We start from the raw sequence: 16,838 nt of genomic DNA on the forward strand, positions 1-16,838 counted from the left end.
GCAAACTGCAGGCTGAGGTGAGGGCTCAGCATTTCCCTAAACCCTCACACACACATGAACATTAGACTTCAGTGTCCTCCCAGATGCAGAATTGGGCCCTGAACTTGGCCTGTCACTATTTGAGAGCTAGTGTTCTTGATTTAGGCTGAACACTGAAGCCTCATCCCTCGCATTCTTCCTAGGTAACTTGACCTTACCTGCAAGTCCCCGCCCATTCCTGGGAGGGGTCTTGGAAAAGGTAGATAAGGCTTTGACCAGAGGGGATTAGGTTTTTTGGTCTTTTACCAGCATGGAGGTCTAAGGGAAGATGGCTGACAGGAGTTAAGATGCAGGGCTAGCTAAGAATGGCTGAATGCTTAAAAGGTTATGATATAGGCCACACATGTGGTGGATAGGGTATGAATAAAGCTGATACTTCCTGGTGCCTGTCTCTGGATGAGTCTGATTCCGCCATTCACCTAAACCTGGGACCCACCAGCTGAATGGGGATTGCGGAGCCATGTGGCCTGGGATGGCAGAGAAAAATCTCTCCATCCATCCACCTCTATCCAGCACCATCGTTAATTATTTAATACTACAAACACAACTGCCAGGGCTCAATCCTGAACATAGGCCCAGGTATGGCACCTGAGAGCACCACTGGGGGTGACCCCAATAATTCTCCCCCACAAATGGATGTTGATTATGCAGCTAACTGGTCCTCAAAAAACTGAGACACATGAGGCTGGAGAGATAGCATGGAGGTCAGGCATTTGCCTTGCTTGCAGAAGGACGATTGTTTGAATCCCGGCATCCCATCATATGGTCCCCTGAGCCTGCCAGGAGCAATATCTGAGCATTGAGCCAGGAGGAACCCCTAACTGAGCGCTGCCGGGTGTGACCTCCCCCAAAAAATAAAACACCAAAACAAAACAAAACTGAGACACTGTCCCTTGTGCCGCTTGCTGTTACCCTCTGGCCAGATTCCATTTCTCCAGAGCTCCTGGGTGGCACTGTCTCCTTTGTGTCCCCACCACTGTGTGATTCAGCAGCTCCCTGGCACCACAGTTTGACCTCAGGGGACATTGTGCGGTGACCCTGATGGAGGACGGATCGTCTGCACCTGTATCGCTTCCTACCTGTCTGCCACCAGCCGTGGGAAGCTGACCCTCTGGCTCTCATCCATGCAGGCGTCACTCAATGCTACGAAGGCCTTCTGCTCGCCGAATGCCCGAATCACGGCACCACCCTGGAACGATTCGGCCAGGTGCGAGCACACGGCCGAATGCCTGTCGGACTCCAGGCGCCGAAGCTGGCATGAGCTGGCCACGTACAGGCTCTGAGGAGGGACAGGGAGAGCAGATGGTATGGACTGGAACAGTCACAAGCACAGGATCTGGCTCTGCGCCCAGCTCATGGCCAGAGCCCTGCCTCCCTCCAGTTGTTTCCCAGCAGACATACTGCCCCATTATTTGTTTTTTTGTTTGTTTGTTTGTTTTTGTTTTGTTTTTGGGCCACACCCAGCGTTGCTCAGGGGTTACTCCTGGCTGTCTGCTCAGAAATAGCTCCTGGCAGGCACGGGGGACCATATGGGACACCGGGATTCGAACCAGCCACCTTTGGTCCTGGATCGGCTGCTTGCAAGGCAAACACCACTGTACTATCTCTCCGGGCCCATACTGCCCCATTATTCTTGGGTTTTGTTTGTTTGTTTTTGGGTTTGTGGCCACACCCAGCAGCGCTCAGGGCTGACTCCTGGCTCTACACTCAGGAGTCACTCCTGGAAGTGTTCAAGGGGCACCCTATAGAATGCAAGGAACAAAACTTGGGTCAGCCATGTTTAAAGCAAATGCCCTCCCTGCTGTATTATGGCTCCATCCCCAGCTGTTTTTGTGTAAATAGTTTTGTGAGTGAAACAAAGTACTTTAGGAAATAAGAGAGAAAGCAAGAGAAAAGCAGAAACCCTATAAAGTTGGACTATCAGCCCTATAAGGTTGGAATATGAGCAACTCCAGAATGGAATGTGGCCCCCTCCACAGGCCTTTTAGCTTTTATTTATTGGTTGAGTTTTCATTTAGGTATTCACACCTAGCAGTACTTGTGCAGTGTTGGGGCTAGGACGTGGGTCAGCCATGGGTAAAGCAAGTCTTAATCCCTGGACTATCTTCCCTGCTGACCCTGGAAAGCTTCCAATTCTTTTAATGCTCCTGAGAACCCCAAATCCAAATTGTGGGAGAGGTCACCCTAATCTCAGTGTTCTTAAAAAGATTGGAGGCAGAGCAATAGCACAGTGATAGGGCTTTTGCCTTGCACATGGCCAACCCCGAAGGATCCTGGTTTGATACCTGGCATCCCACATGGTCCCCCGACCCTGCCAGGAGTGATTTCTGAGTGCAGAGCCAGGAGTAACCCCTGAGCGCCACTGGGTATGGCCTAACCCCCTCCCGTTCAAAATGATGGTGGGGGAGCCGGGACTGGGGCAATAGTCCAGCAGGGAGGGTATTCATCATGTACGCGGCCAACTCAAGTTCAATCAATGGCATCTCATATGGACCCGAGAGCCTGCTAGGAGTAATTCCTAAGAGTAGAGCCAGTAGTGACTACTGAATAGTGCTGGCTTTAAAGATCCCCCCCGCCAATAAAGCCTGTGGGTAATTCAAAACACTACTCAAAAACAAAAATAAAAAACAAAATAACTGCTCAAGTTAATTCAAAAAACTTCCATGAGGAAATGTCCTTTTTCCTGGCTCTGAGGTCAACTCAGAGCTCATGTGGGAAGAAAACCATAAAGGGAGAACGAAAGTTCTCTGCCAATTGCTGAGAGTTATCCGAAAGTTCAACAGATTTGTGAAGCCCTTGAAAGGTGTGAATTGGAACTGGATGCAGCTGGCAGGCTGAGAGAGCCTGGCATTTGCTCCACACTCAGGCAGAAGGCAGGACTATTTACAAGCCTTCTTGTTTTCGTTTTTGTTTTTCGGGCCACACCCGTTCGTTGCTCAGAGGTTATTCCTGGCTAAGCGCTCAGAAATTGCCCCTGGCTTGGGGGGACCATATGGGACACCGGGGGATCGAACTGTGGTCCTGATCCCTGGCTAGCGCTTGCAAGGCAGACACCTTACCTCTAGCGCCACCTCGCCGCCCCCTACAAACCTTCTTGTACAATTGGCCTTGAGCCAGTTGGTCAGAGAATATGGGGAAGCTACATGCAAGGTTTTGATCCTCTGCAGGCGTTAACCTTGAACATGGAAGCCAGAGTCGGATCATAGACAAGCCATACTCACACTATGAGTTTTTTTTTTGGGGGGGGGGCCTGTGTCCATCATGCCTGCACTGTTCAAAGCTCCACGGCCAGTGTGAGGTGAGGGTTAGCTGCTCATAGCTGATAGGTGAGAATACGTGAGGACTGAGGAGGCTAGTCTAGCTCCTAGCATGTAAAGAGTAAAGTCAGGCTTCTCTGTTGGGGAAGGATCCACTCCTGCAGTGCTCAGGACTTACTCTTGTTCTGCACTCAGAAATCTCTCCTCGTAGGGATCAGGGGACCTATGGAATACCAAGGATTGAATCCGGGTCAGCCACATAGAAGGCAAGTACCCTTTCCACTGCACTCTCTCTGGTCCCCACAACAGGGTTCTGACCACAAATTTACCTCTCCCTGTCTCCCAAAAAATTTTCCCTAGGACAAGAGGACATATAGAATATCTGGGACAGTAGTCGTGGGAGGGTATGGTTCCTTATGTGACAGCCACATTTCCTCTATTTCTGATTTCCCAGGGGGTGCTGTTAATCAATGGGACCTGATCATAGAGGCAGTCACAAGAGGCAGACTAACCAACCAGAGGACATGATCTGTTTGGCTCATCGATAATAAGCACCTTCCCTGAAAGAACTAATCAGAAACTTCCCTGAGATTATCGCCTGCATGTTAACCAGAGACAGGGTTCTTAGAGTGAAGGACTGCAAGGAAGGTTGCTCCAAGTAAAGGGTAGCTGGGAGCCATCAGCCCTGCACCACAGTGTTACGTTAAGTCCTGAAGAGCTAAGCCAATGCCCTACAAACTTTAGCTGCACAAGAATTATCTGGAAGGCCAGAGTGATAGCACAGCTGTAGGGCATTTGACTTGCACACGGCTGACCTGGGACAGACCTGGGTTCAATTCCTGGCATGCCATATGGTCCCCGAGCCTGTCAGGAGTTATTTTTCAGCCTAGAGCTCAGTAACCCCTAAACACTAATGGGTGTGACCCAAAAACAAAACAAAAACAAAAACAAAATTACCTGGAAGCTTGGACTAATGGGTTCTATTTCCAAAGAATTTATGGTAGAAGGTCTGGGCAGGGCCTAAAAACCAGCTCTAGATTGGGGAGATGGGGACCAATTGCCACCAGTTTGAGAATCCAGGAGTGAAGAGATGAGAGCATCGGATTCCTGGATCCCATAGACCTGTGACACTTAATAAGTGTCTTTTGCTTAAATTGGTTTTGGGCTCAGCTAACTGGAAGCATTTAGTAGAATACAACCATCTTTAAGACCTTGAGATGTCTTTTGGCTTCCCTTTGGAAACCAAAACCATCCTTTTGGATGCCTTTTGGTTTGGGAGGTCAGAGAAGAAAACGTGAATGTCAGAACAGCAGCAAGAAAAGAACAGAGAACTTGGACAGCAACACTAGAGAGATGGAGCCAGAAGCCAGTATGAGACATGTCTTGGCATCTGCCCATGGAATTTTACCAGAAATAGACCCCAGATATCTATCAGGGCAGTCAGCCTTAATTCCATCACCTCCTGCTCAGAGACAGGGAACCAGCTGAGGTGCCTTGAGCTACACCCCAGAAACCTCCCGAAAGTTTTCAAACCTGGAACCCCACATAGAGGAACAGCAGCGGCAGCACAGCCAGAATGGCCAGTGGTGTGGCCACCGTCACCACCAGGATGACCTCCAGGAGCTCAAAGGCGTAGGTGAGCAGGAGACGGAGCTTGTCCGGGATATCCACGTCCACCGTATCTGTCTCCTTGGAGAAGCGGTTCAGAAGGTTCCCTACAGGTGTGCGCTCAAAGAAGCCAAGCGGGGAGCGAACCACATCCCATAGGAGCTGCCGGAAGAGCTGGTGGGATGCCTGGACTCCAGCCAGAAGCACCACGGCCATGGAGATGAAGAGCCCGATGGCTGTGGAGGAAGGGGGCACAGGGCATGAGGGGACCGCCCGCTGGAAACCTCTGTTGGTCTTCTGCAGTGGCTGCCTGTGCTGGGCCCTTTGTGGACCCCTTGGAGTGGGGTGAAAGTATGGGTGAAGTTGGGTACTGTGTTTTTTAACCCTTATATTATCTTTTGGCTGCCTAATGATTGTTTTGGTTTGGTTTTTGGGTCATACCTGAAAGTACTCAGGGCTTATTCTTGGCTATGGAATCAGAAATTACTCCTGGGTGCTTCAGGGGACCCCATGGGATGTCGGGGATCAAACCCAAATTTGCTGTTTGCAAGACAAATGCCCTCCCCACTGTGCTATCATTCTGGTCCCACTGCCCTGGCCCTGATGGTTACTGTTATTGTTTTTTAAAAAACAATCAGAATGGGGCCAAAGCATTTGCACAGCAGGTAGGGCATTTGCCTTGCACGCAGCTGACCCGGGTTCGATCTCTGGCATTCCATCATCCCATATAGTCCTGCAAGCTGGAAGGAGTAACTTCTGAGTGCAGAGCCAGGAGTAATCCTTGAGTGCTGCTGGGTGTCCCCCCCCAAAACAAAACAAAACAAAAATAAAAATAAAAATGAATCAATGATGGTGCTGTTGAGCTCAGAGGCCAGGCCAACTCACCTGGAGCTTTGGGGTGGGTAATAGCAGCAGCATGGTTGGGGTATTTGCTCAAAGCAACATTCAGGCTGTACGATCGTCCTCTACTTTGGGGGACATCTATAAGCCCCTTTAAAACTGTGGCTGCCCCGAATTTGGGAAGTCAAGATTCTGTATTTGCTAATGCATCTGTGAGAGGCTGAGTCCCCCTGAAAAGAGGAACCCTGTCCTACACCTCTAATCCCATCTTAGGGAACAAGGAGCTTGTAACCCTGGTATTCAGCCAGGTCGGGTTTTGGGGGATGCAGGGCAAGCCAGGTGGGGGGCCAGGGGTACCTTGGAGACAGCCCAGGAGCCCAAAGACCCAGCCCCGAAGGGCTGCTTGCTCCTGGCGCCCGGCCACGACTGGGTCGTCTGCCCACAGGCTCAGCCAGTAGCCCTGGCAGAAGGACGCCACCTGCTGGCAGAAGTAGAGAAAGAGCGCGAAGAGGCAGAGCGGGGCGCCCACGGCTTGCAGGTAGCTCAGGTACATGGCAGCCTTGACCTGGAGCACAGGGACATAGGAAAACGGGGATGGGGGTGGAGGTGGGAGGGGGTGAGGGGACCAGAACAGACTTATGGTCAGAAGCATCTAGCGGGAGAACTCCAGTATTGGGCTGGTCCCAGCATCCCTCCTCCCCTAAAGGTCTCTCAACCCCGCCCTGCACACCCCTGCAAGTTCAAGGAACCTTCAGGCGTCACACACATTATCCGTGTCCTCACAGCAATGCACATGTTCCAGATAAAGGGACCGAGGCACAGAGAGGCTTAGCTAGTGACTTCTTAAGGTCCGGCTCCAAATTTTCAACATGGAACTGAGGTCAATCTGAGCTCACTTCTTCATCTTTAGAAATAAGTGGCCACTCACCACTCAGACCCCTTATGACTAGAAAGTCTTGTGTGTTCTCAGGGGCTGTCCCACTAAGGTACCTCCTGTGTACCTCACAAGTACCTGCCTATGGAGAGGGTCCCCAAGCCAGTGAGTGGGGAGGGAGCTGGCATTACCCTTCCATACCACACATTGACCCCTCCTGGTCCACCTGTTGCCTCTGAGTCCTCCAGAGGGACATTTGCCCGGCTCTCCAGAGGGGGACTGTCCTTCATGGACATGCATTGCATGAACCTGACATTTAGAGAAATGAGGACACATCAGTGTTGTTTCCTGCACTGGGTGTGGCCCCAATCTCCAAGGTTCCCCCCATAGCCACTGAGGTGGGGGAGGACACACTTCAACCTTCCATCCTATCCATCCACCATTCATCCATCTACCCACCCACCCATCCATGAACTTATCCATCCATCATGCAACCATCCACCCACCCATACATACATCTATTCACCATCCATCTACTCACTCATGCATCCATCCATCCATCCATCCATCCATCCATCCATCCATCCATCCACCCATCTATCAATCCAACCACCCATCTACCCATACAGCCATCCATTCTGGTAGGTGCCCATCCACCAACCCATCTAACCATCTATCCACTCACCCACCCATCCATCTATCATCCAACCAACCATAAATTCATCTACCCATCCACCCACCCACCCACCCATCCATCCATCCATCCATCCATCCGCCCACCTATCATCTACCCACCCATCCAAATATCTATCCATCCATCTACCCACCCCCACATAAATCCATTTACCTATCCATTAATACATTCATCTATCCGCCCATCCATCAATACATCCATTCATGTATTCATAGATCTATCCATCCATGCAGTAACCCCGCCCCCCTGGTCTCCCTGACTTCCATGGGTGGCACCTGCCTAATGCTATCTATTTTCTCTCTCTCTTTTTTTGTTTAAGGATCACACCGGGCAGCGTTCAGGGGTTCCTCCTGGTTCTGAACTCAGAAGTTGCTCCTGCCAGGCTCAGGGGACCACAGGGGACGTCGGGATTCGAACCGTGGTTTGTCTCGGGTCAGCCGCATGCAAGGCAGTCACCCTACCCATTACCCCATCATCACTCTTATTATTTTTTTTTTTTTTGGGTCACACCCGGCAGTGCTCAGGGGTTATTCCTGGCTCCAGGCTCAGAAATTGCTCCTGGCAGGCACGGGGGACCATATGGGACGCCGGGATTCGAACTGATGACCTTCTGCATGAAAGGCAAACGCCTTACCTCCATGCTATCTCTCCGGCCCCCTTCATCACTCTTATTTTTTTCAGCATCCCGTAGGCCTTTGCTTGGCTGAAGGCAGGCGTGGGATTAACTCGGCTCTCAATATTTTCAAGTTTTTTATATCTGAGCCTGAGATCGGCTGCAGTGGTACAGACATGGCTCGGAAGCTGTCAGGCCAGCTGGGTCCCATGTCTGTTTCACACAATCTAACTACCCAGAGTCTTGCAAATATTCTTCCAGCTATGGATGAATGGGCTAATTTACTCCATCTGCTCGTGTGAAACCATGAATGGCTTACTTCCCTTCTCTTCCTCATTCTTCTCAGGGCTTACATGGGACCACTTGGGAGTGTTTAGAACTTACCACCCCTCATCCATCATCATTCCCATCCATCATCTATTTAGGAATATTAGTCATTTGTAACATCCACTGGTAAACCAATTGCCTTATAAGGGTCTGTATATATTTCTCTACCAAGCTATCAATCATTGATCAATTGATCACCTATCATTTTATCTATCTGTAACTAACTATAAGTTTTGTTTTGGGGCCCGGAGAGAAAGCACAGCGGTGTTTGCCTTGCAAGCAGCCGATCCAGGACCAAAGCTGGTTGGTTCACATCCCGGTGTCCCATATGGTCCCCCGTGCCTGCCAGGAGCAATTTCTGAGCAGACAGCCAGGAGTCACCCCTGAGCAACGGCGGGGTGTTGGCCCAAAAACCAAAAAAAAAAGTTTTGTTTTGTATTGATTTAAGACCACACTGAATGGTACTTAGAGGCTACTCCCAGCTCTGTGCTCAGGGGACCAAATGGTATATAAATCTCTTATCTATATCCCTATTGATCTTATCTACAGCTATCAGTTATCTATATATTTGATTATATCTATACACTCAGTTCTCAGTCTATTAACTTGCAATCACTTATTAATTGCCTGTTAATCTTTCATCCATTCTTACTCATCTCTCTCTACTTATCTCTATCTCCCTCACCTCTATCTATCTATCTATCTATCTATCTATCTATCTATCTATCTATCTATCTATCTATCTACTTATCTCTATCTCTATCTCCCTCACTCTATCTATCTATCTATCTATCTATCTATCTATCTATCTATCTATCTATCTATCATCTATCTATCTACCTACTTAACTCTATCTACTTATCTCTATCTCCCTCACCTCTATCTATCTATCTATCTATCTATCTATCTATCTATCTATCTATCTATCTATCTATCATCTATCTATCTACCTACCTACCTACCTATCTCCCTCTCTATCTACAGATATACCTCTCTTTTCCTTAAGCTTTGGGGCGCTGAGAGGACAAGGTATCCTTGCATGGTCCAGGAATGTTCTAGATGTCTCTGAGTAGTATAGAACTGTGCACCAAGGCTTCCTCTTTCCCCAGGAATTGATGATAAAGTAACATTTGGGGACTGATGCATTAGGCCAGCGTCAACTGGCTGAGAGTTTGGGGGGTGCCCTGCAGTAGAGCAGCATGATGGAGTTCAGAAGACATGTAACCTGCTCAAGACTCAACTGTTCCCCAGTGCTCCCACGCCCGTAGACTCACCCCTCCGTGCCCTCTTCAGATCTCCTGTGGCCAGGGGGACCTCTGGGGCCCTCAGCACCAGTCCTGGGGTCCATATCTGTTAGGGCCAAGGGAATCTTGTCACACTTGAGGTTTAGAACTCATTGATGCCACTGCCTCCTGTCTGAGCCTCCATGTCATCACTGCAGCTCCTGCCCCTGACCCCTTCCAGGGAGGAAGTGAGACTGTCCTCTTCCTGCCAGGACTCCCAGCACCTCCCCAAGAGACAACCATGTCAGACAGTACCTCTTTCTTCCATATCTCCTGGCTGCCGGGCTCGATCCAGCAGGTCCACCAGGGACCCCTTCCTGTGCAGAAGCTCTTGGTAAGTGCCCATCTCAGTGATGGCCCCGTCCTCCAGCACTACGATCCAGTCGGCATGTGGCAGGACATGGAGTGCGTGGGTCACCAGGATGCGTGTCTGCAGAAACAGGGAAGAGCCCTCAGAGTAGAGGTGATCATGGCATGGAGGGACAGGCAGCACCCTGACACTTAGGAGATCCCTCATCCAAGCCTGCTCTCTTTCTGGAAAGTCACATGTTCCAGACAAGACATAGAGAAGCCCTCAAACTCGGGCCTTTTCTTGTTTTGGTTTTTAGGCCACACCCAGCAACCCTCAGGGCTTTTTCCTGGCTCTGGACTCAGGGATCATTAATGGTGGTGCTCGAGAGAACTTATGTGATGCCAGGTTAGCCAACTGCAAGGCAAGCAGCCCTACCCACTATACAATCTCTCTGGCTCTCAACCCCCTATCTTGGAATAAGAAGACCCCAAGTTTTCTGGAGCTCTGAGTTGGCAAGTATCACAGCTGCTGTTGACCACTGAGTCTGGGAGGGAGTTCTTATCATGTGGCTAGGTCACTGGCAGAGTGGACTTTTGCCAAGAGGATCCCACACTTTCGGAAAGAGGGACTGAGTAAGAGCCAGATAGCTGAACTGTTACCCCATTCCCCATCTTCTATATAATAACTTTGCCTTAAAGTAAGACCTGCCCATTTCTGGGAGGGGTCTTTGGGAGGTATGAAGTAGATCACCTGAGAGGCGGAGAGAGGATTTGGAGGATGGAGTGAGAGAATTCGGGAGGGGAGATGGGGAGAGATTTAGCAAGAGAGATGAAGGAAGAAGCAGGACAAGCTGAAGAGAGCATGCTTAAATGGGTTTAAGATTATAGGCCACACATGTGGTGGCTAGGGCCTTGAATAAAGCTGATGTCTCTTGAAACCTGTCTGTGGATTTACTCGCTGCTACCCTGAAACCTCAGACCCGATGGCTGGAGAGGTTGTAGACACGTGGCCCGGGCTGGAGGAGGGCTCACCCTCCCTCACCATCCATCTCCATCCTATCACCATCCAGCCCCATCCAAGGGCTTTAATACTACACTGGACCAGAGAGGTTTTCTCTGCCTGTGGCTCAGGCCCTCAGCCCACACTCACCGCACCCTGGAGCAGCCCGCCAGGCCCGATGACCTGGTTAAAGACGTGCTGGCCAACATGGGCATCCAATGCAGACAGTGGGTCATCCAGGAGGTATACGGCTGCCTTCCTGTACACAGCCCGTGCCAAGCTCAGCCGCTGCTTCTGGCCTCCAGACAGGCTCATGCCCTACGGACATGGCAAAAGGAAGGTCTGGGTCCACCCTCATGGGGTGGAATGGGGAAGAGGGTGGCACTAGAGACAGGGTGACCTGCTTTACCCTTCAAGCCCTTCTCCTCCCAGTCCCTACCCTGTCTCCTCTTTGTCCCCTGCACTTCCACCCCTTGCTTCACCTGCTCTCCAAGCTGTGTGTGGACCCCATTGGGGAAGCTGTTCACGTCGGGCCACAGGGCACAGGCGTCCAGGACTCGCTCCAGCCACGGCGGGTCCAGCTCCCGGCAGAAGCGCACGTTGTCCAGCACAGATGCATTCTGGACCCAGGCCTCCTGGGGCACGAACGCCACGGGGCCCTGGAAGGCAACTCGATGGGGACTATTAGAGGCTCCAGGAACAGAGAAGGACCTGGGAGGGTGCAGGGGCATAGCTCAGGGTGGGTGTGGCTCCAAGTAGGGGTGTGGCTTAGGTGAGGCAGGCTCCGATGGGGGTGGCTCCAGATAGAAGAGGGGTTCCAGGTAGGGATGGGATTCTGGTGGACACGGGAGCCACAAGAGCACTGTGTGGGGAGCAGGAGCACAGCCTCACCCTGATGCTCAGAGATCCCTCCACCTTGAACAGCTCCCCCAGGAGGGCGGACAGCAGCGAGGTCTTTCCTGCACCCACGGGACCCACGACAGCCAGCAGGCAGCCCTGGGGCACAGAGAGTGTGATCCTGGCAACAAGGAATGGGACATGTGTCCCTGGGCTGGCCCAGGCCGAAGCCATGCTCCAAATGGTGGCTGCCACCTACATGCCTTCTAAACATCACCTTTATTTTCAGTGGCTGCCTCCCAAGCATTGCCCAGGGGCTGCTCTGGCTACACTTAGCCCATAGGGCTGTGATGGTTCAAGGTTGGTACCAGTGGTAAGGTGCTGCTTGGGCCTAGAGGGGCTGGGGGTCATCAGGCAACCTCAGCGGAACTTGGGAGCTTCACCCAGAAGTGCTGGGTGGGGAAGACACACAGTGCAGAGAACAAAACTTGGGTCTCTATGTAAGGCATGTGGCCCTGACCACTGGGCCATCTCCCTGGCCTTGGTGGGGGTATGTCACGTAGGCCAGCTGAGACAGAGCTCAGAGCCTCATCCTCCACTGGGAGTTTTTAGTTCCCTAAGATTCTCTGGCCCATCATAGTGCCAGACTCATTCAAGCTGCAGCCCCAGACACTCTCTTGCATGTGGGGTACAGGAACCTTGTGCCTCTTCTCCCTAAAAACCAAATGGAAGTTCCAGGGAGCTGTTCGGTACCTGTGCAGGCAGGGAGGGCTCTCGTAGGTCCAGGAGAAAGTGCCCTCCTCTATTCTGATGCAATTTTCCCCAGCAGCTGCAAGACACAAAGCACAGACATACCATCTGCTCCTGGCTGACCTCCTGGGCCCACATCTTGGCCCTGTGCCCCAGAGACCATAGGTAAAACTTCCCCCTTGAATATACCATCCTGGGGCCAGAGTGATAGCACAGTGGTAAGGTGTTTGCTTTGCACGCGGCTGACCCAGGATGAACCTGGGTTCAATTCCTGCTATCCCACATGGTCCCCTGAGCTAGGAGTGATTTCTGAGTGCATAGCTAGGAGTAACCCCTGAGAGTCACTGGGTGTGGCCCCCAAAACAAAACAATAACAACAACAAAATACTCCATCCTGTTCCTCCCCGACCACTTCCTTGGAGAGTCCCACTCCTTCCCGAAGGAAAGTTGTACAATTCAAGGGGGCCAGGAACCTCAGCCTAGGGGCTGATTCTGACTATTCCTGTTTTTATCAGTAAAGTTTTATTGGAACCCAACATGCCGATTATTGTTGTCTCGACATCAGAGGTGAACACTCAGACAATGTATGCCTTGCAAAGGCTCAAGTGCCTACAATCTCACCCTTTGCAGAAAAAAATGAACAGAGTTCTGACATAATTTGCCACCTGATAATAGATAAAACTGTGCCTGGAACAGGAAGGAGGAAGCAAACAAATTTCAGTGGGACAAGGATTTAACCAGGATAGCCCTTCTTCCTCATCTTGGGATCTCAGTTATCTTTTGGGGAGGTCCTATTCAATGTTCCAGAAACCCTCAAACTCCATAGGCAATTCTCAGCCAATTAGCTCAGCCGTTCAGCTGAAGGCTTCAAGAATGCAATGTAAGGCAAGTTACAAAATGACACTCTCTTTGTATCTTTGTACCCCCATTGTAAGGGCTTCTTTAGTCAACTTCTATGTTTTTCCTTTAAATGAAAAGTATAAGGGGCTGGAATGAAGGTACAGCAAGGAGGGTGCTTGCCATGCACATGGATGACCTGCATTTCATCCCTGGCATCTTATAGTGTCCCTTGAGCCCACCAGGAGTGCATGTCATCTCTCCTGTTTTGTCTTCTGAAGGGCACTGCCAGGCCAGAGTCCCTGAATTTCCCTTATGTGTAAAGTTCTGGTACTTTAAAAGCTCAGCACATAACCAAAACACATCCCAGAAGTTATTCACTGAGCACTGCAGAACGAATGGCAAAAACAGCTCCACAGCCCTTATTCCCAAGATCTACACTTGCTACCTGTGGCTGGCATTGCCGTGGCATCCACTCTCTCTCTCTCCTCCCCTCACTCACAGCATCGGGAGGAGATCGACTCCACAGCCCCGGGGTTAACTTCTTCCAAGCAGAGGAAGGCAGCCAGTCGGTCATAGGACACCCAAGCCTGGGAAAACCAAAGGCCCCAGTTATCTGAGAGGGAAAAGCAATAAAAGCCAGTTTTGGGGGGCTGGAGCTACCCTACAATCATGCGGGGAGAGTGCTTGCCTTGCATGTAGCTGACCCAGGTTCTATCCCAGCATCTCATAGGGTCTTCCAAGTACCACCAGGGGTGATTCCTGAGTGCAGAGCAAGACTAAGCCCTGAGTATTTGGTTTGGGTGTGGCCCCCAAACCAGAAACAACAAAAGATAAAAGTTAAGCTTTCTGAGCTCTCTCCTTGCACACATCTGATCTGGGTTCAATCCCTGACATCCTCATAGTCCCCTAGGAATGAGAGCAGGGCCTGGAGTAATCCTGAACATCCCCAGGTGTAACCCCAAAACAAACAAAAAGAGATGAAGCTTTGGGAAGCAAGGATGTGGCTCAGTGGTCCTGGACCACTGGAGTACAGTGGTCCAGTACCACAGAGTCAGGATGGATCCCATGCCTGCCAGTAGGGGGCACCCTCCCCTCTGTGCCTTCAATTGACAGCCAATGAACTACGGAGGCCTCTCATTAGTCATTGTTCTCTGGTATTTATTTATTTATTTATTTTTGTTTTTTTTTTGGCCACACCCATTTGATGCTCAGGGGTTATTTCTGGCTAAGTGCTCAGAAATTGCCCCTGGCTTGGGGGGACCATATGGGACGCCGGGGGATTGAACTGCGGTCCTTCCTTGGCTAGTGCTTGCAAGGTAGACACCTCGCCTCTAGCGCCACCTCGCCGGCCCCGGTATTTTTTTTTTTTAATTTTAGCCACAGTCAGCAGTGCTCAGGAATTACTCCTGGCTCAGTGCTCAGAAATCACTCCTGGGGTTTTCAGGAGATCATCTAGGATGCCGAGTTCCAACCTGGGTTGGCTCTGTGCAAGGTAAAAGCCCTCCACGCTATACTATCACTTCAGCCCCTTGATTTTTTTTTTTTTTTGTATCTGTGAGTACATCCAGCAGTGTTCAGGGCTTACTCCTGGCTCTGTGCCCAGGTGTCACTCCTGGCATGCTGAGGCAAGTTCCCTTCCCACTATACTATCTCTGCAACGCTTCTATCATTTCTTATGTCATGCAAGACCCTGAAACATGGGGAGACACTTAAGGATGACATAGACCAGGAAGTGGCTTGGTGTGGGGCTGAGCTGTGAGCCAGCATTTTCAGGCTGTCTTACTGCCTCATCTCCTCTAGGAAGAGACTCACCTCACCTCATTCTGCTACCTCACCTGGATGGCTGAGTTGATGGAGAGGGGCAAGAAGGCCTGAGCCTTGGTGAGGACAGAGAGGACGGTGAGGGTCACAAAGGCCTTCTCGGCATCCATAGCACTGTCCTCGGCCACCAAAGTGTGGACCGTGAACACCACCAGCGCCACCTGTGGAGATAGGCAGGGCAGTTGAGTCACCAGTGTCATGGAAGACGGATGAGCAGCTGCATGTCCAGGGGCGCTGACTCTACTACTGTTCCCACAAACTCTGGTTCTAGGCACTGGAAAAGCAGCTGTAATTGCTTTTTATCTTGGTGGCGTTCTTGGGGTTCTAAATGAGAGTGAGGACAGTGACTCAGAACCCTTGGAAAGGCACAGAGAGACACTCAATGGGCTGAGTGAAGACTTGGCATGGGGGAAGCTCCAGGTTCCATTGCTGACACTACATAGTCTCCAGAGCACCACCTGTGATCACTGAGTTAGGAGTAGCCCTGAGCACTTCCAGGTATGACCAAAAATACTTCTAAGGATAATGAAAAATAGAATTTCTGGGACTGGAGCACAGCAGGGTGGGTGTTTGCCTTGCACTAGTGTTTGCTCCTGGCATTCCATAGGATTCCTTGAACATCACTAGGAGGGGAATGCAGAGACAGGAACAAGCCTTGGGCTGAAAAAAACAAACAAAAATAGAAGCCTTTGGACAAGGACACTGAGGTACAGGTAGCAGAGATTGGAGGTACTTGTGATGAGTGAATGGTCCCCTTCTAGGTGTCTTGGAGGGCTGTGGTCATGTGGTACAATGCTGATTTGGGGTGACATTCATTCTATGTGATGCTGACCCCATCTTGCTCTCTGGGGAGCCCCCGTGTTTCTGCACGTGGCCTCCTTTATTGGCTATATCTGTGCCAGTCTTTGGTCCCTGTGCTTCTGGATCTTTCCAGGGCTTTAAATCCACTGACCCAATTGTGAGTGTAAGGTGACTGACTCTGAGTAGAGTGGGATCCCTGTGGGTGTGTTCCTGACATGCAGAGGAGGATCTGCTCAGCAGATGCAGGGCAACCCTGGGGGATACTAGGGCTCTGCGGCCCCCTGCCTCCCCACGCCAGGGTTCTGGAACTTTCAGATGAGGATGACAGAGCAGATTAGCTTTCAGAGTCAGTCCAGGGATGATTTGACCCAGTGACCCAGTGGCAGCGAGACGAGGCTACCCTGGACCTGCCAAGAGAGCAGGAGGTGGGAAGGGGGTGTCTTTTTTTTTTTTTTTTTTAGAGGGTGGCCTTATGGGATGTGGGGATCGAACTTAGGTTGACCTCGTGCAAGGCAAACACCCTCCCTGATTTGCTGTTGCTCAGGCCCAAGGGAAGGGGGTGTCTTGAGGAATGGTGCAAAGCAAGATGCCTTCAGCCAGGCGCCCGACGCCCACCCCTCTCAGTCACTGGGAACAGGGTAACATCACCAGGAAGGTGGAGACTTGGAAAGACACGAGGGACACAGAGAAGAGCAGGCCGGAGGCTCGAAGGGCAGCCAGCTCTTGGGTGCGAACGCGTAGTGCCTGGTCCAGGAAGGCACCCTCCCAGCCATGACACTTCACCATCCGCATGTTCCTGAGCATCGAGCTGGTGAGCCTCGCCCGGGAGTCCTTCTCACTCATCTGCTCCTTCTAGAACAGAACAGACAGCGGGCCTGGAAGTGGTGACCTCTGCTCCATTTCCCACACCCCCAAGGGGCCCACCAATTCCGACCCCATCACTGCCAGGAGTGACCCTTGAGC

The 16,838-nt window shown here is 51.1% G+C and overlaps 1 protein-coding gene across 1 annotated transcript in view; it reads right to left on the bottom strand.

Moving 5' to 3' along the window:
- ABCC6 (ATP binding cassette subfamily C member 6) overlaps nucleotides 1-16,838 on the bottom strand; it is a 38,843-nt gene that overhangs the window by 7,096 nt on the left and 14,909 nt on the right. The window contains 13 exon segments of the mRNA XM_049788110.1: nucleotides 1,119-1,318; nucleotides 4,830-5,140; nucleotides 6,102-6,309; nucleotides 6,810-6,927; nucleotides 9,527-9,602; nucleotides 9,791-9,965; nucleotides 10,977-11,144; nucleotides 11,309-11,485; nucleotides 11,718-11,844; nucleotides 12,417-12,492; nucleotides 13,753-13,840; nucleotides 15,089-15,235; nucleotides 16,524-16,727. Coding sequence (XP_049644067.1) covers nucleotides 1,119-1,318; nucleotides 4,830-5,140; nucleotides 6,102-6,309; nucleotides 6,810-6,927; nucleotides 9,527-9,602; nucleotides 9,791-9,965; nucleotides 10,977-11,144; nucleotides 11,309-11,485; nucleotides 11,718-11,844; nucleotides 12,417-12,492; nucleotides 13,753-13,840; nucleotides 15,089-15,235; nucleotides 16,524-16,727 — 2,075 coding nt within the window.

Source organism: Suncus etruscus, chromosome 15 (genome assembly GCF_024139225.1).
Source record: "Suncus etruscus isolate mSunEtr1 chromosome 15, mSunEtr1.pri.cur, whole genome shotgun sequence".
In the NCBI taxonomy this organism is placed as follows: Eukaryota; Metazoa; Chordata; class Mammalia; order Eulipotyphla; family Soricidae; genus Suncus; species Suncus etruscus.